We start from the raw sequence: 22,305 nt of genomic DNA, 5'->3' as shown, positions 1-22,305 counted from the left end.
TGAAGTGGAAGATCCTAAGGTGTGACCACACTTCCTACCTTTGCGCTGTTATAAGAAGCTATTCTCATGGACTTTTCCTCTGGAGACAAGGCCACACAGGCAGGAAAGTGGAAGAGCTGGGATTTTAATGATTCCAAGTCCAAGAAGAGCAACCAGGGATCCTCATAAAGGGGAATAAAAACCCATTTCTACAGTAGGCTGCTGCCTACACATGCCCCCTCCCCCCCCCGCTGCCTTTTCACTTCAAGCCAGGCCTAGAGGTTAATCGCTGGCCTCAGACATGAGTGGGGAGGGAGGAGGAGGAGGTGGATTTATGGACTGGAACTGCAAGAGGGTCTTCTCTTGTTTCTGAGCCACTCTCTTGAGCCAGAACTCTCCATCAGCTGTGGAAGAAGAGGGAAACAGAAACAGAGTAAGGCACAAGGACAGGGATGAACATAACGCTGGCTTCCTGGTCATGTGATCAAAACTTGCCCCCCTGAGGATTTCCAACATGAGGAGGGCAGGAAAGGGGTATGGGAGGAGGAGAGTCTCCCTTTGACCATGGGGCTGGTCAGTCCACTTGAGGAACAAACCAAGGATCTACTGGGCTTCACTGCAACTTCCTTATTTTAGAACATCTCAGACTCCCTGGCCATCCAATGGTCCAACTGCTTGCTGAGATGCGTGTCCTGCTACTGATGCATTTGAAGAAATTTGTTGTTACTGTTGGAAGTATCCAGCTAAATCATACTCAGAGCAGACCCATTTAAATTAACAGACCTCAGTTGGTCAGGCCCATTAATTTTAATAGGTCTACTCTGAGCAGCAATAGCATTGGACACAAACTTACAGTATGTCTTGAGCATCCTCTGCCACAGCACTTCCTCTTTGCTCCCCCCCCCCCCTTCCATTTCTACTTTTGTACTCAAGGTCCTTAAGGAAAACAGCACAACCAAAGGGCAGCACCACAAGGCAGAGACTGAGGAGGCCCAGCAGATCCCTGGGCTGAGTGAGGGAAGTGCTCCTCTGCCTCACAGGACCTGACCTTCCTCTACACGGCCACTTGTGTTTCCTTCTGCAAAGTCCCCTGGGAAAGAGCTTGTTGTGTGCAACATGCTGGGAAAGAGGCTTATACTATGTGGATCAACACACAGCTCTCCTGCACCTGAACAGCTCTCCTCTTTTCTCTTCCCCTCCACCCCACCCTCAGGCGAATTATCGGTCCATCTGTCATTGCTGTTCTTATTTGACTGCTGGCTTTTTGATTATCAATTAAAAACAACAACAACAACTCAGTAAGCAAAGTAGCCTGCAGAGGTCCATGGCCTGAGCCCAAGGGGCTGCTGGCCTTCTGCCCATCCTTTTTCTCCAGCCCAACCCCAACAACAGCCCATGGGGTCTGGTCTTCATTTAGCCTGTTGTTAAGACACTGCAGAACTTTGAGGGGGGCCTGGCTTGCACATTTACATTTTGGGGTGGGGGCTGCCCCTCCCTAGATGGTGTGCCTGCACCCACCCGCCCACCTTTCCATTCCACAGCACAGTGCATGGCAAGAGCTGCCACAAGGCAGAAGATGCTGGCAGCACTCACCCTCCATGTACAAAGCGCCCGGGATGCTCTTGTGCGACTCAAACTTGATCGAGGGCTTTTGCCCATCAGCAGCAGTGGCAGCCGTTGCTGGCGGTGGTGGCGGCGGCACCTGTGTTCTGCTGTTTTCTGCAGGCTGAGAAGGAGAATAAGTGGCAATGATGGATCGCTCTACCCCACCCTTTAGGACTGCTTGCCCAAGATTTGCCCAAGAGATTTGACTGAGGAACCAAAACACACACTAAACCTAAAGTGTCTGAAATGTCTGCATTTCTAGCCCTCATGGCTAAGGACAACAACATCTTTAAAATACCACCATGGTGTCTTCTGAGAACTTTCCCAAAGGCAGAATCTATGGTCTATGGAAGAGTCACAAAGAGTTGGACACAAATATACGACTAAACAACAACAACAACAACAACATGGTCTATGGAAGTTCAAAAATGGGATGGTTGTTATCAGATGGGGTGAATAAATAAGGTACCCTTTTAAAAATAGTCTGTTATGGCCCGGTGAGGGACAGAGTGATGGAAACCTTAATTATGCAGCAGAGAACAGTACCCCCCCATATAATATCCAGTTTGGGGATACATGTTTCACACCTTTTGCCCAATTTGGACCATGGAAGACTCAAATTCATCCTGAAAAGACATGCAATGGATTGGGGAGGGGAATTCACTCTTTTATTCATTATTACACATTACAAAATATTTCCTTTGCTTGTCCTGCATTTCTATATCTTACATTTTAATAATTAACAAAACAAGCCCACCTCTCTAGCCTCTAGCAAGTTGTTCTACCATGTTGCTTTCTCAAAAAACCCATCTTCTCGATTACCACTGTTCAAATTCCACATACCCAGTTGGTGCCTGCGTAGGAAATGGAGTTTCTTAACCCACCTGAGAGATCTGCCCTGCTCTGACAGCACTTCTTATGCCTTCCTGGAAGAGCTGGGCCTTGTCTGGGAGGCTGCCTCCTCCTCCTCCTCCACTGCAAGGGGGATCCACAACTTCCTGCTGCTCTACCAGCATGGGCATTGGACGCCTGAAAGCCACAGAGTCTAGAGCAAAACCGGAACACACAGCTCAGTCTTCCCTAGAAAATCTCTTGGGTGCCTGCCCCCACAGCTAGGTTTAGGCAGTACCTACAGCTAGAAGTATGCTATCCAAACCTCTTAAGGCAAATCTTAGTTGGCTTGGGGTCCGTCTCAGGAGATTTTCTTTCATGGGAATCTAAAGAATGGAGGGGAAGGGAGAAGAGGACACAGTTTAGAGCCGATTATTCCTCTCAATGAGTTTCTTGCAAGCCAAATGCAATAAAAACCACCCCTGAGTCAAAAGCAAACATGTGAGATGGAACCTGGTTCTGAGCCGCCAACACATCATGTTTCAAAACCACATGTCAGTAACAGGATGGAGGAGAAACTGGACTAGCATCCTTACCTGGTACGACTTCAAAACGAAACTCCAATTTGGAATAGATAGCTAGTTGGATATTTGTGCTTTCTCCACCTTACAAGGGTCTGGTGCAAAGGAAATGAACTGGAGATGTAGAAGTATCATCCAGTTTCCTCTTCTGCAACCCTCCTTCCCCCAGCCCACAATTGCAAAATAGGTGTGTCTTTATTGGGTCAGCCCAAGGGGGGATTCTATGAACCTTTTCATTCCACACAAGGATCTCTTCCCTGGTAGATTTGGTTTTGTCTGATACAGCTTTTAGGAGACTACAGCTGCACTCATTCCTGGCCCCAGCGGACTCTGTTCCCTCCCACTTCTTGTAGGATTGCTTGATGGGCCAATAAATGCATACAATTTCTTAATGACACGTCACAGACACACCAAGGTGTGCTGTTTCTGTTTCTATTATGATTATCACATTTACTTGTCACATCCTACTAAGGTGTCTCAAAGGGGCTTACAACCACAAAAGCACATATAATAAAAAAAAATTAACACACACATAAAAAAGCACATTGCTTGACTAAAAGCTCTCCTCATGCAAAGAACCCACAAAAGTCAGGCTGGGTACTAGAGGCAGGGTGAACTGAGGAGTCATCATAGGCTTATAATCTTATCTCCCAAAGACTTGTGGATTGTGCTCGTGGGTTCTCCTATTCTATATGACTCTATAACAGCAACAAAATGTCTAAAAAGTTGTTGCATGTGGAAACTAAAGGCATTTTCTCCCTTTCCACAAGAACACCGTGGAGTCACTGATGCACATGGTAAAACCTGCATCCCTGCTGAGCACCACACTGCCCCAGAAGCACTGCCTGGATTATGGCATCAGCTGAAGGAGCAATAGACGGTTGCTCTAGGGAACACAGGGAAGGAAGCCTGCACACCTCTGTCACAGCTTCTTATGAAAGGCCACATCCCCAGGACTCCAGCCAAAGAATCCCACAAGGGGTCTTGGCAGGTCCGGCAGGCAGATGGTCCCAAGGCCACTGAGGCACTGCAGTGGGGAGGCAGGGGTCCTCTCCCTGGCAGAAGATCAGGAGCCCCACAGGTCTGCAGGGCAAGGCAGGCAGGTAAAAGCTGAAGGGCAAGTCAGAAGCGCTTGCCTCCCCTACCCCACCTTATCCGTGTGTCAAGGATGCCGTAATGTGAAAAGCAACAGTGCTTGAACACAATGCAGTAGTACCTCAAGTTAAGAACTTAATTCGTTCTGGAGGTCCATTCTTAACCTGAAATTGTTCTTAACCTGAGGTACCACTTTAACTAATGGGGTCTCCCGCTGCCGCTGCGTGATTTCTATTCTCATCCTGAGGTAAAGTTCTTAACCCGAGGTACTATTTCTGGGTTAGCGGAGTCTGTAACCTGAAGCGTCTGTAACCTGAAGTGCCTGTAACCCGAAGTACCACAGTAGGAGTTTTGAACATGAGACCATCAGGCCAAAGGCACACCTTATCTGACTCCCTATAATGATAACATAGGGACCCACGCAACCAACTCCCTCCCAGTTACTGCTTACCTTTGCACTGGGTGCCTTCTGCACAGTGAAGAGGGACTCCAGCTCCTCCTTCCTGGCTGCCACTTCCCCCCTCGTGTTCACTAGATGCAGGAGGCTCTTGCAGCGAGGCAGGGGGGGCGCAACAGGAGCCAGCTGTGAGTGACAGGATGAGAAGCTCTTCTCCCCCAGGAGGCTTCCCTTGGGATCCCTTTCTTTACTCACAAGGAGGCTTCCCTTGGGATCCCTTTCTTTACTCACAAGGAAGCTTCCCTTGGGATCCTTTTCTTTACCTGCAAGGATACTTTATGGCAAAAACAGCAGCACACGATGAGTACAGAATGGGGACCACACTCTGCTCCCCACCCAGCTGTTGCAGTTTCTGCCTCTCAAGCAGAATTTGGAGTAACTTGGCCAAGCCCCGGAGGAGGAAGCTGGTGGTGCTTCCAGGCTCATGGGCTTCTTGAGGGTTCTCTTTGCTCTTAGGGGTCAGGACACCAAAGCCTGTGGACCAAGATACAGGCCTGGCTCTTTCAGAGGCATGAGCCCTTGTTAGGGAAATGGTGGTTTAGGAGCTGACCTCGGCATATTGGCAGGTTCCTTTGGCTTCTTCCTTAGATGAAGGAGGTAGGGCTGACCACCTGTAGGAACTTTATTCGATTTTTTTCTTTTCTGTGAAATGAGGTAATTCCAGTCGGCGGGAGGAGAGGAAAGCCACAAACACTCTCCCACTGCTCCTACCACCTCTGCCCTTCCCACTCCCTCCAAAAAGCCAGGTCCATCCACTGGCAGCTGGCACTCACACAAACACCCTGGAACAGGCAGGCTCTTTGCTCCAAACCCAACGTCACTGAGTATCTGCTGCCACAGAATTCAGCCTGACGGAATCTCTCCCCCCCCCCCCGGCTGTAGACTTGGAACAGCTTGGAAGTGGGACACCCAGACCTTCCCCTGCCTTTATCAGCAGCCAACAAAAACGTAGCAGGCAGAGTGCTCCCTCAGCACTTTCACCCAATGCCAGAAAAAGCTTCACAGTTACATTTCAGGCTGCCATTAAAGGCACAGGAGCCAGATCAGCACACCAAGAAAAGGAAAGAGGCAGCGGCTTCTGACCTAGAAAGCAGGAGCAAGATCTAGGCAGTGCAAAAAGCTCAACTTACCATCTCCTTCTTCTCCACAACCATGAGGGTGCTTTCCGAAGCAAGGTCTTTCACCCACACTCTAATAAAAGAGAAGCCCCACAGTTAACTTCTTGCAAACTCTCGTCTCTAGTAAGGCAACTTCCTACACCCAGCCCTTCAGCTACCATTGCTGAGGCTATCAGAAGGAGAGAGGAAGGCAGGCAGGCAGGCAGGGAAGGGAAGGAGGACTCTCCAGCAGAGAACTCCCCTCTCAGCCAGCCACTGAAACCCTCGGTCAAGCTCCCCCTGCCATAATGTCTTGTTATTATTATTATTATACCCAGCTGAGACTCCCCACTCCCCACAGAGTACATGGCATTCAGTTTTAATTTTGGATTTTAGTTAGTGTGAGCTGCTTTTAGGGGGCCTGACTAGACTGGCTGAAAAGGAGAATAAAGATGTAAGAAATAAATAAGTGAGCCATCGGGGAAGTTCATGCCACTGAAGCTTCCAGCGGCCTCCAGCACAAGGGGAAACCCTTAAGATGCACATGGGGCAATGTGGACCCGCATCCTGCTACGTACCCTCTTGTGGCCGGCTTCTCAGGTCGCAGAAGCCTGTGGCGCCTGTCTGGGACCCATGTGACCACCAAGCTTCCACAGGGGGGCAGGTGTGTGCACAGCCCGTGCACAGCCGACTCACTGAAGTCTGTCACCTGTATCTATCATATACATGTGGGAAAATGAGATGCTCTATTTAGCCAAATGCCCCCAAAGAGCTTATACAGTGGTACCTCGCAAGACAAATGCCTCGCAAGACGGAAAACTCGCAAAACGAAAGGGTTTTTTGTTTTTTTAGCTGCTTCACAAAACGATTTTCCCTATGGGCTTGCTTCGCAAGACGGAAACGTCTTGCGAGTTTGTTTCCTTTTTCTTAACACCGTTAATACAGTTGCGACTTGACTTCAAGGAGCAACTCATAGCACGCGGTGTGGTAGCCTTTTTTGAGGTTTTTGAAGACTTTGGTGATTTTTGAAGCTTTTCCAAAACTTTCCCGACACCGTGCTTCGCAAGACAAAAAAACCCGCAAGACGACAAAACTCGCGGAACGAATTAATTTCGTCTTGCGAGGCACCACTGTACAAGGTCACTAGGGAACCACAACTAAGATTTCCCAAGAAGTGGTTTCTGCAGCTGCTTCTGCCAATGTTTGCAATATTTCATGGGTGGAGTGCCACGGCTGGCCATTAAATAATCTTTGTAATGTAGCTGGCAAGAAGGAACACACAGCTCTTGCCTGCTTAGGAACACAGGAAGCTGATTTACCCCAAGTCATGCCTTTGGGGCCCAGCCAGCTCAGCGTCAGGAGCTCTCCAAGGTTTCAGCAATGCTGTAAGTAAACAGCATGTGTGAGATAAAAAGAAAGATGTATAACATAAAGACTGTTTTAGGAGTTTAGGGAAGGCTATGAGCTCTCCCATTATGCATATCCAAGCATTATTTGGGCAGGAGGTATACAGTGGTACCTCGGGTTAAGTACTTAATTCGTTCTGGAGGTCTGTTCTTAACCTGAAACTGTTCTTAACCTGAAGCACCACTTTAGCTAATGGGGCCTCCTGCTGGCGCCGCGCCACCAGAGCACAATTTCTGTTCTCATCCTGAAGCAAAGTTCTTAACCTAAGGCACTATTTCTGGGTTAGCGGAGTCTGGAACCTGAAGTGTATGTAACCTGAAGCATATGTAACCCAAGGTACCACTGTATAACAAAAGTTGGGCAACTGCACGTTAAAGGAAATTAATGAATTTAACTAGCAATTGTGGTGAGTTTCCAGCATCAGCAGGGGGTTGGGCTAGATGGAATTCAAGGTCCCTTTCTAATCCTAAGGCTCTAATTGTTTACAAAGAAATCCCATTGAGCAACTGCAGTAATCAATGTCGTTAAGTGGGCAATCAGAGTAATAAAAATATATAGGAAGTTGAAAAGCAGGAGGTAGGAGCACTCAGGCTACAAAGGGAAAGGAATCGATTAAAGTGCCAACTGTATCCAAAGCTAGGAGGAAATTACCAATTAAAGGGCTGGTAGGCAATGCTTCAGCTATTATGCTGTGTGAAGTGTGTTGTGGAGCCACTGTTTAGATTTCGCTTCTGGAAGCAGCCAGAGAGAGAGAGGGAGGGAGGGAGGGAGAGAGTGCAGCGTGAAGCAGCCTCTTCCTGGAAGTGCTTACTGCTGCTGAGCCAGCAAGACCCTGGCCATGTGTAAGTTGCCCCTCCTGACCTACTGTCTCTCTCCAACCTCCCAACCCACAGCCGGCTTCCCAGCAATCCAGAGAACTCACTTTCTCAGCTTGCCTCAAGCAGGTGAAACTTATCGGTGAGGAGTGGGAAGCACGAGTTTCCATCCTGGAGTTCAGTCCTGGGAAGGGATACCTTTCGGAACTGGAAAAACCACATGGGCAAAAGCATGAATTGACACAGGGCACAACCCACCAGTAAGCTCAACTGTGCAAGCCTAGTTACAGATAGGTAGCCGTGTTGGTCTGCCATAGTCAAAATAAAAAAAATTCCTTCCAGTAGCACCTTAAAGACCAACTAAGTTAGTTCTTGGTATGAGCTTTTGTGTGCATGGTATCTGAAGAAGTGTGCATGCACACGAAAGCTCATACCAAGAACTAACTTAGTTGGTCTTTAAGGTGCTACTGGAAGGAATTTTTTTATTTTGTGCAAGCCTAGTTTAAACATATGGGGTTTCCACAATGATACTGCAACGTATCTGCTCAGCTCCAGTTTGTTTCAATGGGGGTTGTGCAGGCAAGTGTCATGGTAGGTTATATTTCCTGCTATAGATACCTCCTCTGTCTGTTGGGGGGGGGGTGTGGCTGTCATGAGGATTTTTTGCCAAGGGCACCAAAATGGATCTAATTCATGGGAGCAGCAAAAGAATGCATTAAACATCAGACACCCAAAGCCTGTGATTCCAGAAGCACATATTTATGGGAAATCTCGGTGTGCTAACCTGATTCGTGAAATTGGGGGCATCAAAGCATTGTTCAGGGTGGTATTCGAGTAACTTCTAGAACCTTTGATGCTTGAGATAGTTTTCGAGATGGAAAGTAAACTTTCAGCACATCTTATCTGATTTCTTTGAGAATAGTTGAGGGGAAGGTCCACAATCTTTAGTGTCGGCAGTTCATCTGAAACACGGAAAAACCAAAGAGAAGAGCCCTCCAGCTACAGAAGGAAAGGCAGAAAGGAATGAGTGGCGACACTTCCAGCTTACTGCTGGCAACAGCTATAGGGTCAAACTTAGCTAGTATGGTTTGGCATCCAATCGCTACCAGAAGCATATACATTTAATAACTAATCATCATCATCATCTTGGGCCTTTTAAACAGTGAGGAGGTTGCTGTTTAAATTGTTATTATTTGTTATTACGTTACATCATTTATGTTTTCATACTGTAAACCTGTGATCTCCGGATGAAGGGCGATATATAAATTTCATCAATAAATTTAGCGTAATGTGCAGGGTGAGAGTTTCTCTGGCTTACCGTCAGGTTCGGGGGAATCTCCCTCCGGAGAGTCAAGGCTTCTCAACATGATCCGGGGCTGCCCTTTCACGATCCTCTGGACTGCCTCCCAGCAAGGAGGGTGTTGGCAGGCAATCATATCACAAATGGTTTCATCCCACTGACTGGCATCGATGGTCGCCATCCTGGCTTTCTAGAGCAGCCTGAAAACAAGGGGAAACAGTGAGCAAATTTTTCAGAAGGGACAGATTGCTGCTGGTTAGAACCCCACTGGGGTGGAATTTGCACACATATAAAAAACGCTGTGGAAATGCTTTTTTTTAATGTTTTGAAAAAATACAATGAATTTTGCATAGCTCACTGTTACCATCTAGTGCCACATTTGTATATTGCATTTTAAAACATATTTACAGCTGTATAGCTAAGTCTTGGGTCTTTAGTATTCCAGATGCAATTCAATGTGCTAGTTAGGAGCCTGAGTGCTGCCTAAGCCTGAGAGAGAACCTCCCCTTCATTCAGATGGAGAGAACTTTCCTGGTCCAAATCATATGAGCAGAAATCAAGGCAACCAGGGCAAGTCAAGAGGTGTTCAAGCCATTCGTTTCCCATCCAATAGCCTGCTTATTTCCTAAAGAAAAAATGGCAAAACCTTCCTCTGGTTACTTGCCCTTAGCCTTTGCAAAGGGGAAAGCTGGCAAAGTAATTTATTAATCAAATTTATATACCACCCTTCATCTGAGGATCACACGTCGCTTTACAAAATAAATACACACCTGCATGCATAAAAACTCCCTCCCCCTCCTTTAAGACACCTTAAACTGGGTTCTTACTTTGGAGCAGCCATTTTGACTGCATACAGTATATGCAAAAAATATATCGTATTTAGAAGTATGGAAGAACATTCATCTATAAAAGTTCTCTTTAGTCCAAAGGGACACAATCCAGAGATGTTGGTTGACTCCCTCATCTGCTGCTGGTGAAATCCTGACCTGGCAGACACAACATTTAAAAAGAGACGAAGTGGGTGCAAGAGAGTTGTTGTTGTGCTTTTTAAACCAAGAGATGCCCAGGGCCAGAAGACCTTCCTCACTGATCACAACAGCCACGGATGGGAGGGGAAGCTGCCTGGTTCCCGGTGGCCTGGGGCTGGTGGCTTCCCCTCCATCTTTCTCTGCTGGCCTAACTTAGCTTGCAGAGTTGTTGACCATATAAAACAGGTGGCATGTGTAGGGGAAGAGCCAATCCCATATGCATCTACTCGGAAGTAAGTCCGCTATCAGGACAATTGTTATTTCAAGGCTGGCTTTATTCTTTTACCGGTCATCTTAAGTGGTTTGTTTTTGTTACTCTGTGTTTTGAAATACGCTGTCAGCCATCTTGAGTCCCAATCTGGGAGAATGGCAGGATGTCTATAGGCATTAAATAAATAAATCCAATGGAATTCAGCAGGGCAAACTCGCAGGTAAGTTAGTGTAGAAATGTGAAAGGTTTATTTAAATATATTGACGTTTGGAAGGAGTTTATACAGAATATAAGGTAAAGGGACTCCTGACCATTAGGTCCAATCGTGACCGACTCTGGGGTTGTGGCGCTCATCTCGCTTTACTGGCCGAGGGAGCCAGTGTACAGCTTCCGGGTCATGTGGCCAGCATGACTAAGCCGCTTCTCGTGAATCAGAGCAGCACACGGAAACGCCGTTTACCTTCCCGCCAGAGTGGGACCTATTTATCTACTTGCACTTTGACGTGCTTTCGAACTGCTAGGTTGGCAGGAGCAGGGACTGAGCAACAGGAGCTCACCCCGTCGCGGGGATTTGAACCGCCGACCTTCTGATCGGCAAGTCCTAGGCTCTGTGGTTTAACCCACAGCGCCACCCGCGTCCCTTATACAGAATATAGTAGGTTTCTAATGATCACATAGAACAATAATATTTATATATACAAATATAATAATGTATGGCACTGTAACTCATTATACTCATTGCGTATCTTTCTTGTGTTTTTTTGCACAGTTTTCTTTCATCACTTAAAAAAAAAAGTTAGTTTAGAACTGCAAAGTTTATTGCACGTTTTAAAATACACACACAAACACAAACTTTTAGTTACAGGTATTAGGAGCTGGTAGTTCAAACCTTTGGCTACGCCGATACTTGCTGCTCCTCAACTTGTATTTAATTTTTTATTGTGTGCATGTGATGAGAATGGTGCCAGAATCATTTTCAGACCAGGGGGCTCTGGGTTCAAATCGCCCGCTCAGAAACGAAGCTTTTGGCTGCTCACCCACCGTGTCTCTGCCTAAGGCAACCTTGCAGGGCTGTTGTGAGGGGGGAGGCAAAGGAGACCCTATGGGGCTGCCCTTGAGACTGACCCAGAAACTCCAGCGGGTGCAAAATGCCGCGGCGAGACTCCTTACGGGGTCTTCGCTGCGAGGTCACATTCACCCGGTGCTATACTAGCTGCACTGGCTCCCGGTGGAGTACAGGGTCAGGCTTAAGGTGCTGGTTTTAACCTTTAAAGCCCTATGCGGCCTAGGACCCTCGTACCTACGGGACCACCTCTCCTGGTATGTCCCACAGAGGAACTTACGGTCTGCAAATACAGACAACCATATGTCAGGAGTGCTCTGATGGTGTTTCCTGCTTGGCAGGGGGTTGGACTCGATGGCCCTTGTGGTCTCTTCCAACTCTATGATTCTATGATTCTATGATTCTACAGTGGTGCCCCGCAAGACGAATGCCTCGCAAGATGGAAAACCCGCTAGACGAAAGGGTTTTCCGTTTTTGAGCTGCTTCGCAAGACGATTTTCCCTATGGGCTTCCTTCGCAAGACCAAAATGTCTTGCGAGTGTTCCGATTTTTCCCCGCTTCCCCCCCTTTTCTAAGCCGCTAATAGCCTTTTAACCGCTAATCCACTAAGCCTTTTATAGCCACTAAGCCTTTAATAGCCGCTAAACCGCTAATAGCGCTAAGCCGCTAATAAGGTTGCTTCGCAAGACGAAAAAACTGCTAGACGAAGAGACTCGCGGGACGGATTAATTTCGTCTTGCGAGGCACCACTGTAAAAACATCTTGGAGGTCCCAGGCCACAGGGAGGTTAGGCTGGCCTCAACCAGAGCCAGGGCTTTTTCGGCTGTGGCCCCGATCTGGTGGAACACTCCGTCACAAGAGACCAGGGCCCTGCGGGACTTGACATCTTTCCGCACGGCCTGCAAGATGGAGCTGTTCCACCAGGCCCTTTGGCCCAAGGCACAGCCTGACCCCCTCCTCTGGCAATCTTCACGGAACTCTTGCCCAATGGTTGCCATTAACTTGATTTTAATTACCGTAATTTTAAATTGAATGTTTTTAGAATGCTGGATTATTTTGATTGTTGTTAGCCGCCCTGAGCCCAGCTTCAGTTGGGGAGGGCGGGATATAAATTAAATTTATTATTATTATTATTAATAATAGTTGTTTATTGTTAAATAATAATTTATTTAATCTGTGCGGCTTTCAACAGAACCCCAAAAACAGAATAAAACTTCAAACATTACAAACTCCCCTCGCTGGGGGGTCGCATAACCTTGATTTCCCCCTTCCCCCCCCCCTGCCCCTTATGCTGCCAAGCGGCTCCAGGTCTCCAGATGGAAGGAGATTTAGGAAAACAGAGTTTGAGAAGGAGAGGAACGGAGTCTCAGAGTCCACCAGCGAGGTGTTTGTGTGTGAGGGGGGAGCACTCTGTGCATGCTCAGGGGCTCCTTCGCCCCCCTCCGTCCTTTTCTGTGAGGAAAAGGTCCCGGGGCTCCCCTCCCCCCGCCCCTTTTCCCGCCCTTTTCTCCCGCCTTTTCTCCCCCACCTGCGCTAAGACGGGCCGCTCTCTGGTTGCTAAGCAACGTCAAGCGCCCTCCCTCTCAATCTCTCGTCTCTCTTCCCAGAGTGCATCGCGCGGGACAGAGAGGCGCGGAGGACTTCTTAGCAAAGCCGACGAGCGGCGCACGCTTGGCGGCCCCCAACTTCCGGCTCCCCTTCGTCCCGCCGCCATATGCGGGACCAGGGCCGCGGAGGCCGTAGTTCTCGGCCTCGTCAGGCTTTCCACGTGGGAGCTTCCGACGCGAAGCGTGTCGAGGGTCTCGCCCCCCCGCCCCATTCCCGCGGCTCCTTCGCGGGCGCCGCTTGCGGGGCGGCGTGAGGGGAAAGAGCCGCAGAGGAGCCGGAAGCGTGGTGGCGGCGACGAGGCGCCCTCCTTCCTTCCTTCCGCGCGTGCGCAGGCGCGCTGCATGCCGGGAGTGGTGAGGCGGCCCCTCTCGGCGCGCCTTCCGAGCGGCCGTTGCTGAGGCGAGCGGTGAGGGGGCGCCGCGCTCTGTGCAGGCTCAGGGGCACCCTCGCGCGGTGGGCTGCGGAGGCCGAAAGGGCGGGGAGGCCGTGGGCGGGCATTCCTGGCGGCGGCGGCGGCGGTCCCTTGAGGCGATTTTTCCCCTCAGGGCCGCCAGCGCGGCCTCCCTGCGCGGGGAGTTCCAAAGGCGCCTGTCCGTGAGGGCGTCGGGGGTCGCCTGTCTCGGCCGCTTGGGCGTCGGGAGGGACGCGGAGCGAGGGGAAAAGCCGCCCAGAGGCCGAGGGCGGCCGTCGTGGGGGCGGAGCTGCCAACATTTCCCTTTTTTAAAACAACTTTTTAAATTCAAAATTTATGATAGATAGTTTATTACGGCCATAGGCCCATATTCAAGACATACAGCAACACAGGTATAACAAGATAAAATGAATCAATTAAATTACGCTTAAATCAAGTACGTCTCAGACCGTAAGTTTCTAAATTCCATTAAAGTAAGAACAATATAGCACTTAAAATATCAAATTATCAGTATAAATCAATATTATTTAGGCAAAATCAATAATCATAGAGTAATCCATTTTTCCTTTTATAGGTTAATACTGTTATCAGAAATCTGGCAACAGAAAGGGACCTACTCGGATCAGAATCTTGCAATAAATGAATTAGCTGTGTTTCCAAGGAGTCACCTGAGATTTCCAATAATAAAGGGGACAAAAATCTGATCCGAGAAACTGAATGTAGTGAACAACAGAATAGTATATGTTGTAAAGATTCTATAGATCTATTATCGTGCACACACACAGCTGAGATCCGACCATTGGAAACTCTATTATTCAAGACATTGGAAGGAAAGGCATTAAATCTTGCCTTAATAAAGGCATATCTGTGGGCCGCTACAGACAAAGAGGTCAAATAAGATGGTATCTGCTGTGAGGGCACTATGCCAAGATTTAATTCAAAATTTAAACAAAACATATTATCCAGAAACATATCATCCTTATTCCCCCCCCCCCCATTTTTCCTCCCTCACACACAAAATTCCACCCCCCAGGTTCCCTCAGTCCCAGTCTTTGGTTTCTCTGAGATTGCTGTTTTCTGCATGTTAACAGTTGTACAGTGGTACCTCGGGTTACATACGCTTCAAATTACCGTATTTTTTGCACCATAACACTCACTTTTTTCCTCCTAGAAAGTAAGGGGAAATGTCTGTGCGTGTTATGGAGGGAATGCCTACGGGTGGCATGCCTATGGATTTTCCTCCTCTACAAACTATGTGCGTGTTATGGTCGGGTGCGTGTTATAGAGCGAAAAATACGGTACATACGCTTCAGGTTACAGACTCCGCTAACTCAGAAATAGTACCTTGGGTTAAGAACTTTGCTTCAGGATGAGAACAGAAATTGTGCTTCAGCGGTGCGGCGGCAGCAGGAGGCCCCATTAGCTAAAGTGGTGCTTCAGGTTAAGAACGGACCTCCAGAACGAATTAAGTTCTTAACCCAAGGTACCACTGTATAGATCCTCAAACTATTAGGTGATTATCATCAATAAAAAAGTTTGTGAATGTTTATTCAAAGCCAGCCAAGGAGTCCAGTTCACTTGGTTGCGTATTCAAGTAGTTTTTTAAAGGGAAATTCCCTTATTCCGAATACGATTCCTTGCAAGAAAGGGAAAAGTTGACAGCTATGTGTGGGGGGAGGGAGGGGCGCATGATAATAATAATAATAATAATTTAATTATACCCCGCCCATCTGGCTGGGCTTCCCCAGCCACTCTGGGCGGCTTCCAGCCAAATATTAAAGTACAGTAATGCACCAAACATAAGCTTCCCGAAACTTTAATAACCCCCTTGGCCTCTGTGTTCCCCCCTTTCCCCAGGCTCCGGGGGCGCCATGGCAGAACGTCCCGAAGACCTGAACCTGCCCAACGCTGTCATCACTCGTATCATGAAGGAAGCCGTGAGTAATAGGCAGCCTCTTGGGGCTCAGGCACACTTCCATGTTTGCCCCTGGGTTTCAGGCAAGAACAACAATTACATCATTATTTTCGTTGTTATATAATAATAATAATTTTATTATATTTACCTACCAGTATAGGGCGGTATATAAACTCAATAACAACAACAACAAAAACAACAATATACCCTACCTATCTGGCTGGGTTTCCCTAGCCCTCCAATAATACCCAAACATTACAACTCTCCCGATACAGGGCTGCCTTCAGATGTTTCCTGAAAGTGCAAGTAGTTTCTTTTGTTCTTCTGGCCACATTCCCCAGGAAAACCCACCATTTGCTTTTGAATCGGAACAAATACCGATGGGGTTTTCTGTGGCCTTTGTTCAGCAGTACAAACGGCAGGTTTTTCCAGGGAAAGTGGCAGAAGAAAAGAAAAACCTCTTGGACCCGTGATTAGAAATTTCAGAGCAAATGGAAGTGTGGATGAGCCCTGTTCTTGGTACTCCTTGTGGCTCCGATGGCTTCTGTTAAAGTTTTGTGTTTCTGTACATCTTACAAGTCCTGTCTGCCTCACCTCTTGTTCTCTCATTCTCTCTCTACTTACCTGCCTTTATCTTATTGCAGCTACCCGGATAACCTGCTTTAACATTTCCCCTGCTGAATGCAACATCCTGTGCCAGCCTTTGTTTGGGTTTTACGTATTTGTCGTGTTTTGTTATATGGTTAAAATTCTGTAAAAATATTTTCGGTGCCGTGGGAGGTATGAGTAAGTGGACAAGATGCTGGGAATCTGAAGCATTGGAGAAGACAAGAGGCGCTAGTGGCTGGTGTGCAAGACATAGAGGGAGAGGGAAAAGACCCTCATCAGTGGCAGAAGTGCAATGTCAGACATGTCTTGATGGGAGTGGGACAGAACGCTGCAGGCAACTGGTGCCTGCTGAATGCAGACGCAACATGGATCTCCCAGGCTTACACACTCCTCTTTCCTCTCAGCTTCCTGATGGAGTAAATATTTCCAAAGAAGCCCGAAGTGCGATCTCCCGAGCTGCCAGTGTGTTTGTGTTGTATGCCACATCATGGTGAGTGAGTGCTGCTGCTGGTGAGACCCATGAGCCTGACTGGATAAGCTCAAGCCTCTCACCATTTTTACTTACAGTGGTATGTGGCTAGTGGAACTGGTTGCAGTCATGTTGGTAGGTTTTGTTTTGGGTTTTTTTGTTCACTTGTTCTACAAAAAGTAAAGAGAGCTTGAGCTGTCCCTTCACAGTTGTTCAACACACACCTTTCCTGTGTGACATTTCACAACGCTGACTTGCAATTTATATGTTGTTTATAAGAATAATGACAATACCAGTTTTAATAACACAAACAAACACAAACATAATGCAATAAGTTTGGTGGCGCTCCAGCCTTCCAGTAGCCTCAGCTTCCATAAGATGGACAATATAGAACAACACAAACATTGTTGTATATCAACAAAGGCTTCAGTACAAGTCCTATTGGTCCAGTTGACGGGAGAAATTAGGTCATGCTGCTATCTTGCGCCATGGCAAGCCATGCCTCCTCATAAAAAGTTATTTAAACAATGGTGGTCTTGAAAATTAAGATGTTAGTTTTAGAATCCTCAAAAGAGCTGTGCATTGATATAGGTGCATGTATGTTTTTCATATGGATAGTCACCTGGGGAAAAAACTAAAGCTTTGAAACCACATAGTTGCACTGTGTAGCCATTCATTTTGCTGCTGTTTAATTTTATGAGGGGCAGGAGGAAGAGAATTATTAGAAGTTTAATTTTTCCCAGGGAAAAAGACTGGTGGAAGATTTTCACTAGTGACGGGTGAGTAATTTTTCCTTTCCTTTCTCCTTAATTAGTGCCAACAATTTTGCAATGAAGGGGAAAAGAAAGACGCTGAATGCTGCAGACGTCCTCTCAGCCATGGAGGAGATGGAGTTCCAGAGATTTGTTGTCCCCTTAAAGGAATCCTTAGAAGGTAAATGCTCAAGTGTCCTTTGTTCAGCTTCTGGTTCACATTCACCTGTGCCCAGGTGTGTGGTGATAATAGCCACTGCCTGGGCTTGCTTTGACGGTTGCTTGTCCTTCTAGCTTACAGGCGTGAGCAGAAAGGCAAAAAGGGAGCCACCGAGCTAAAGAAAAAAGACAAAGACCAGAAGGGAGATGCAGAAGACCCTGAGAAGAACCGAGGCGATGAGAACGAAGAGGAGGATGAAAGGATGGAGGAGGAGGAGCAAAACGAGGAGGAGGGAGAGGAAGGGGACAGCTAAGTCACTTAGGATTTCAGCTCTGGGCAGCCCTAGTCCACCATCAGAACCAGCTGTGAAGCAGAAGAGTTCCTGGTCTGAGACTGAGTGGGGATTTGAACTTGGGTTGAACCCGCAACACCACCTGAATCTCTGTGCTTTTCCTTCATTCCGGTACTGGGGATGAGCTTGCACGTGGAAATGGGCTTACTGGATCAAGTGGTCCCAATAGAGCACTGCAGACTTTGGAGGAGATCCTGGATCAGTTACTCTCCTTGGAGTGTCTGCAAGTGGATTCCACATTTCTGCCTACATAGGTTCATCAGGATCATTACATGCGCCATTTAATTTGTAACAATTCATTTGTTGGTTTTTTTGTTCATAGTTGGGATTTCCAGGCTTTGTCAGGTGACAGCTGTTCAGGGTAACATTCAAGGGCAGCAAATGGTGCCACTTGCTGAGGAGGGGCTCTGCTGTGGTGGGCAGCAGGGGAGACTAGGCAGGTTTGAAGTGGGGCAGAACTGCTAACCACCCACTTTCAAAGGGTGTGGACATTGGGGAAGCCAGCAAGTTGTTTTGAAAAGAGCATTGGATAGGATGTGAGCAGATGGAGGGTTAGTCAAAGAGGAACAATTCCTGACCACATAGCACTGTGAAAACCACATTTTAAAAAAATTATATGCAATTATTCTCAAAATTGGATAACTTATTAGGACGTTATTTTATATATAAAACAAGTAGTTGCAGCAAAACAAGTTGATAGCTCAGTTCCAATGGACACTTTAATTGCCAAAAAATGAGATAAAATGGAATTTGCCTTATGATTAAGGGAAATACAATAAAAACCTCCTTGAGTAAACAGGCTGTATAAAAAAATATTCTGGTTAAGATGTTCAAGAAACAATTGCACATCTATTAAAATACAAGTTGAAACAGTTTAAATTTGTGGGTTTTACCCATATAGTGATTTATCTTCTTTGAATACCTGCAGGCATCAAATTTCTCATACAAGCATCCATTTAGGACCCCCCCCCCAAAAAAACCCCCCACCCCACAACAACATTACCTATTATTTTCCCCAAACTCAAGTGTGCTTTTGTGTTTACACATCAGTACTTCCAAGCTGCTCTCATGGTTGTGGTCTTGCAGGAGCCTCTTAAGCAAGAGAGCAGTCCACGTTCCGTGTGGTGGGGATGACATTTTTATTGGGACCTGGGAAGCCATCCCCTGCCTGCCCAATGCGTTAGACCTCTACGCATCATGCTACTCTCCAGTTGGTGTTTTCTGGATCTCATTTAGCTGAGCTGCTATTTCCCAGCTGTTAAGAGTCCCAGAGGCTGGGCCATCCTAATACAGTCATACCTCTGGTTACAGACGTTTCAGTTTGTGCGTTTTTGGGTTACAGATGCGCCAGAACCTGGAAGTACCGAAACAGGTTACCTCTGGGTTTCGGCGCTCACGCATGTGCAGAAGTGCTGAATCACAACCCATGTGTGCGCAGACACGGTGCTGTGGGTTTGCTGACGTGCCTCCTGCACGGATCACGTTCGCAACCCGAGCGTCCACTGTAGATCCTCCACCTTCGTGGAGCGGAAAGGTGCCGAAAGCCTGATTCTCAACAGGAAGTGATCTGACATGGGGCTGATGTCCATGTCCCCCACTTCCAGACCACCCTCTTCCCTCCCAGTCGAGAAAACAAGGTCCAGAGTGTGTCCTCCCACATGTGTTGGGCCAGTGACATATTGGGACAGCCCCCTGAGCTAGTCGCCTCAGCACGGATGTTGAAGTTCCCCAGAACCAGCAGTCCGGGAGTCCTCAACACCGCCTCCAAAACCAGCTCAGGTAGGGAGACTGCTGGACAGAACCAGCACAATCCCTAATCTGTCCTGTTTGCCTAATAATAATAATTTATTATTTATACCCTGCCCATCAGGCTGGGTCCCCCTAGCCACTCTGGGCGGCTTCCAGCAAAACACTAAAATACAATAACCTATTAAAGATTAAAAAAATTCCTTCCTGTAGCACCTTAAAGACCAACTAAGTTAGTTCTTGGTATAAGCTTTCGTGTGCATGCACACTTCTTCAGATACACTGTGTATCTGAAGAAGTGTGCATGCACACGAAAGCTTATACCAAGAACTAACTTAGTTGGTCTTTAAGGTGCTACAGGAAGGAATTTTTTTATTTTGACTATGGCAGACCAACACGGCTACCCATCTGTAACTATTAAAGATTAAAAGCTTCCCTAAACAGGGCTGTCTTTAGATGTCTTCTGAAAGTCTGGTAGTTATTTTTCTCTTTGATAACTGGTGGGAGGGTGTTCCACAGGGCGGGTGCCACTACTGAGAAGGCCCTCTGCCTGATTCCCTGTAACTTGGCTTCTCGCAGTGAGGGAACCGCCAGAAGGCCCTCGGAGCTAGAACTCAGTGTCCGGGCTGAATGATGGGGGTGGAGACGCCCCTTCAGGTATACTGCACCGAGGCCGTTTAGGGCTTTAAAGGTCAGCACCAACACTTTGAATTGTGCTCGGAAACGGACTGGGAGCCAATGTAGGTCTTTCAAGACCGGTGTTATGTGGTCTCGGCGGCTGCTCCCTGTCACCAATCTAGCTGCTGTATTCTGGATTAATTGCAGTTTCCGGGTCACCTTCAAAGGTAGCCCCACATAGAGCGCATTGCAGTAGTCCGAGCGAGAGATAACCATGCTAGGAACACACTCCAGATCCCCCCCCCCAACTGGACAAAGCCCACTGCTCCTCCTTAACTGAGGCTGTGCCATGATCTGAGTACCCTTGGCTACACTTCGCAAGGATGGGGTCACTCCTTTGGAAAAGAGGATTAGTATGGCGGGTCTCTTAGTTCTGCTTTCCCCTCTCCCTCCCCACGTCTTCCCTCCATCAATAGGTTTGTTCCATAAAACCATCTCTGAAAGTGGTGTTGGTGAAATGAACTTTCTCAGAAAGTTCATATGGCTGCAACGTACAACAGCCCCAACTCTCAGACTTCCCACATAGAAGACTAATTATGCACAGTAGTGAACTAAATGGACCAAATGGTCCGATCCTGACCTCCCCACATTTTCTTTCCAAAATGGTGCATTTGCCGGCCACTTTCCCCCTACTTCCACGTGGATTTTCATGACATACATTTTATGCAAAGTAAATTTCAAGTCTAGCAACATGAGGGAATCATTTTTACAGAAATAAATCCATTTATTTTTTTAATAACATTTTGTTTTTGTGTTTCAAATGAATACAGTACTTGTAGATGGTAAAATTTCGAGAGCAGAAGGAACAACTGGCACTAGATCGCTGAGGATTGCACAGCAGGGCAGAAAACTTAACACCTTTATAAATTCTGGACAGATAAATTCAGTATTATTTTTTCACACTAAAATATGGAAGCTATATTCAACACGTGACATTTCTTTTAAGACATGTGTTGTTCAAAATATGTAAAAATTATTTCTTTTCTATAAATGTTGGTCAACATGCTTCATTATAACCTGTTAAAAGTTTTACAAGAGTGTGCAGATAATGATGCCCAACTGTCAAGCAGATGTCATAACATCAACAGCAGCAGCAGCAAAAGCAAGCGAACACTGCACAATCATGACTGGGACTGATTTTAAAAATACATTTTTTTCCACAAATATCACACAGAACCCTGTTCTTTATAAATGTGCCTCTCAAAAGTTTTTCCCCACCCCTCCCTCTTAAGGCTACATGAGAAGACATGTCATAACATGATTTCATGATTAGAACTATTCCTTTTTAAAATCTCATCTTCGTTAGCGCACACACACAGGGCATTGTCCCGCTGAGTCTACAGAAGAGTGCAAACAAGCAGAGCTGACTTTTGCTTTCGCAAGACATCCATTCCCCAACTCCACAGAATTCTTGGGACAGCACCAGAGGGGGGAGAGTTCCCAAGCATCATACTGATTTTGGTTTCGGCCTGGGGCGCGTACCAGGGGGAAGGAAAACCCAGGAATTAAAAGCAGTCAATCCAAATCCACTTCCACGTGAAAAGCACAGGCACTGGGAAGGAATGCAGCGAGAGAGGGAGGGAGGGGGTTCTCCACTCGACCCCACGGAAAAGAGTTTGCTGTCAGTTATTCAGTAACCTGTCGGTACCGTCCTGTCCAGGTCGGTGGCATTTATTCCTGCACACACACACCTGCCCCTGCTCCGTCTGCTTCAGGTAGCTTGGTCAAGGAATTCCTCCAGAGTTCTCTTGATGTGGGGGGACTGGGACGAAGCTTGGATCAGCAGGCTCTGACCCATTTGTGCAAAAAGCGCTTTGGACAATTTAGCAGTGGCTGTCCGAATATTGCCGCCGGCTCCAGGCAAGGAGCCGCTGTTGGTCATGTTGCCCAGCAGGTGCCACAGGACCACCAAGACCTTCTGCTCCACCGCGTGAGGCTTGCGAGGATACAGCTCCACCACCAGCTCTGGATTCAGAACAACAGAAAGGGGGAGACAGAGAGAGAGGGGGAGTAACTGGCCACACCAAAGGCTCTCTTCCCACCTCAAGCCTTGGCCTGCTCAACTTGAGCAAGAATGCAACTGAAAGCATGCAAACTCAGAGCATCTTCTGGAAAGGCCACCAATTACCATATTC

At 47.3% G+C, this 22,305-nt stretch overlaps 4 protein-coding genes across 9 annotated transcripts in view; 1 reads left to right on the top strand and 3 right to left on the bottom strand.

Moving 5' to 3' along the window:
- Positions 1–216, bottom strand: part of RGS3 (regulator of G protein signaling 3) — a 77,085-nt gene extending 76,869 nt beyond the window's left edge. The window contains exon 1 of the mRNA XM_082229771.1: positions 39–216. The gene's annotated coding sequence lies outside the window, so the exon portion shown is untranslated. The remainder of the gene's footprint in view (positions 1–38) is intronic.
- LOC309536150 (uncharacterized protein C9orf43 homolog) lies at positions 109–13,146 on the bottom strand. 6 transcript variants are annotated; one of them, XM_082230062.1, is made up of 14 exons: positions 12,998–13,020; positions 11,296–11,506; positions 10,255–10,573; positions 9,186–9,367; positions 8,652–8,829; positions 7,975–8,074; positions 6,224–6,360; positions 5,679–5,739; positions 5,099–5,190; positions 4,543–4,822; positions 2,741–2,801; positions 2,469–2,629; positions 1,573–1,705; positions 109–383 (listed from the first exon to the last, which is right to left on the bottom strand). In XM_082230062.1, exons 4-14 carry the CDS (start codon positions 9,346–9,348, stop codon positions 262–264), a joined length of 1,488 nt encoding a protein of 495 aa, XP_082086188.1. In that variant the 5' UTR covers positions 9,349–9,367; positions 10,255–10,573; positions 11,296–11,506; positions 12,998–13,020; the 3' UTR covers positions 109–261. The 6 variants fall into 6 exon arrangements, with proteins under 6 accessions (XP_082086188.1, XP_082086191.1, XP_082086187.1 ...); XM_082230065.1 differs by lacking the exon at positions 10,255–10,573 and having other exon boundaries at positions 4,543–4,765; positions 4,802–4,822; XM_082230061.1 differs by lacking the exon at positions 10,255–10,573.
- Positions 13,147–13,428: 282 nt separating this feature from the next.
- POLE3 (DNA polymerase epsilon 3, accessory subunit) lies at positions 13,429–18,625 on the top strand. Its single transcript, XM_082216568.1, has 5 exons — positions 13,429–13,483; positions 15,347–15,426; positions 16,418–16,503; positions 17,297–17,415; positions 17,529–18,625. Exons 2-5 carry the CDS (start codon positions 15,361–15,363, stop codon positions 17,705–17,707), a joined length of 450 nt encoding a protein of 149 aa, XP_082072694.1. The 5' UTR covers positions 13,429–13,483; positions 15,347–15,360; the 3' UTR covers positions 17,708–18,625.
- A 2,248-nt stretch (positions 18,626–20,873) lies between these two features.
- The window catches only part of TOGARAM1 (TOG array regulator of axonemal microtubules 1), a 30,997-nt gene continuing 29,565 nt past the window's right edge, over positions 20,874–22,305 (bottom strand). Inside the window, exon 22 of the mRNA XM_082229629.1 lies at positions 20,874–22,135. Within this exon, the coding sequence (XP_082085755.1) occupies positions 21,882–22,135 (254 nt within the window). The 3' untranslated portion in view covers positions 20,874–21,881. The remainder of the gene's footprint in view (positions 22,136–22,305) is intronic.

This window comes from Podarcis vaucheri, assembly GCF_965113315.1.
Source record: "Podarcis vaucheri genome assembly, chromosome: 1".
NCBI classification, from domain to species: Eukaryota; Metazoa; Chordata; class Lepidosauria; order Squamata; family Lacertidae; genus Podarcis; species Podarcis vaucheri.
The sequence above is the reverse complement of the archived record's forward strand: the minus strand, read 5'-3'. Positions and strand labels throughout refer to the sequence as shown.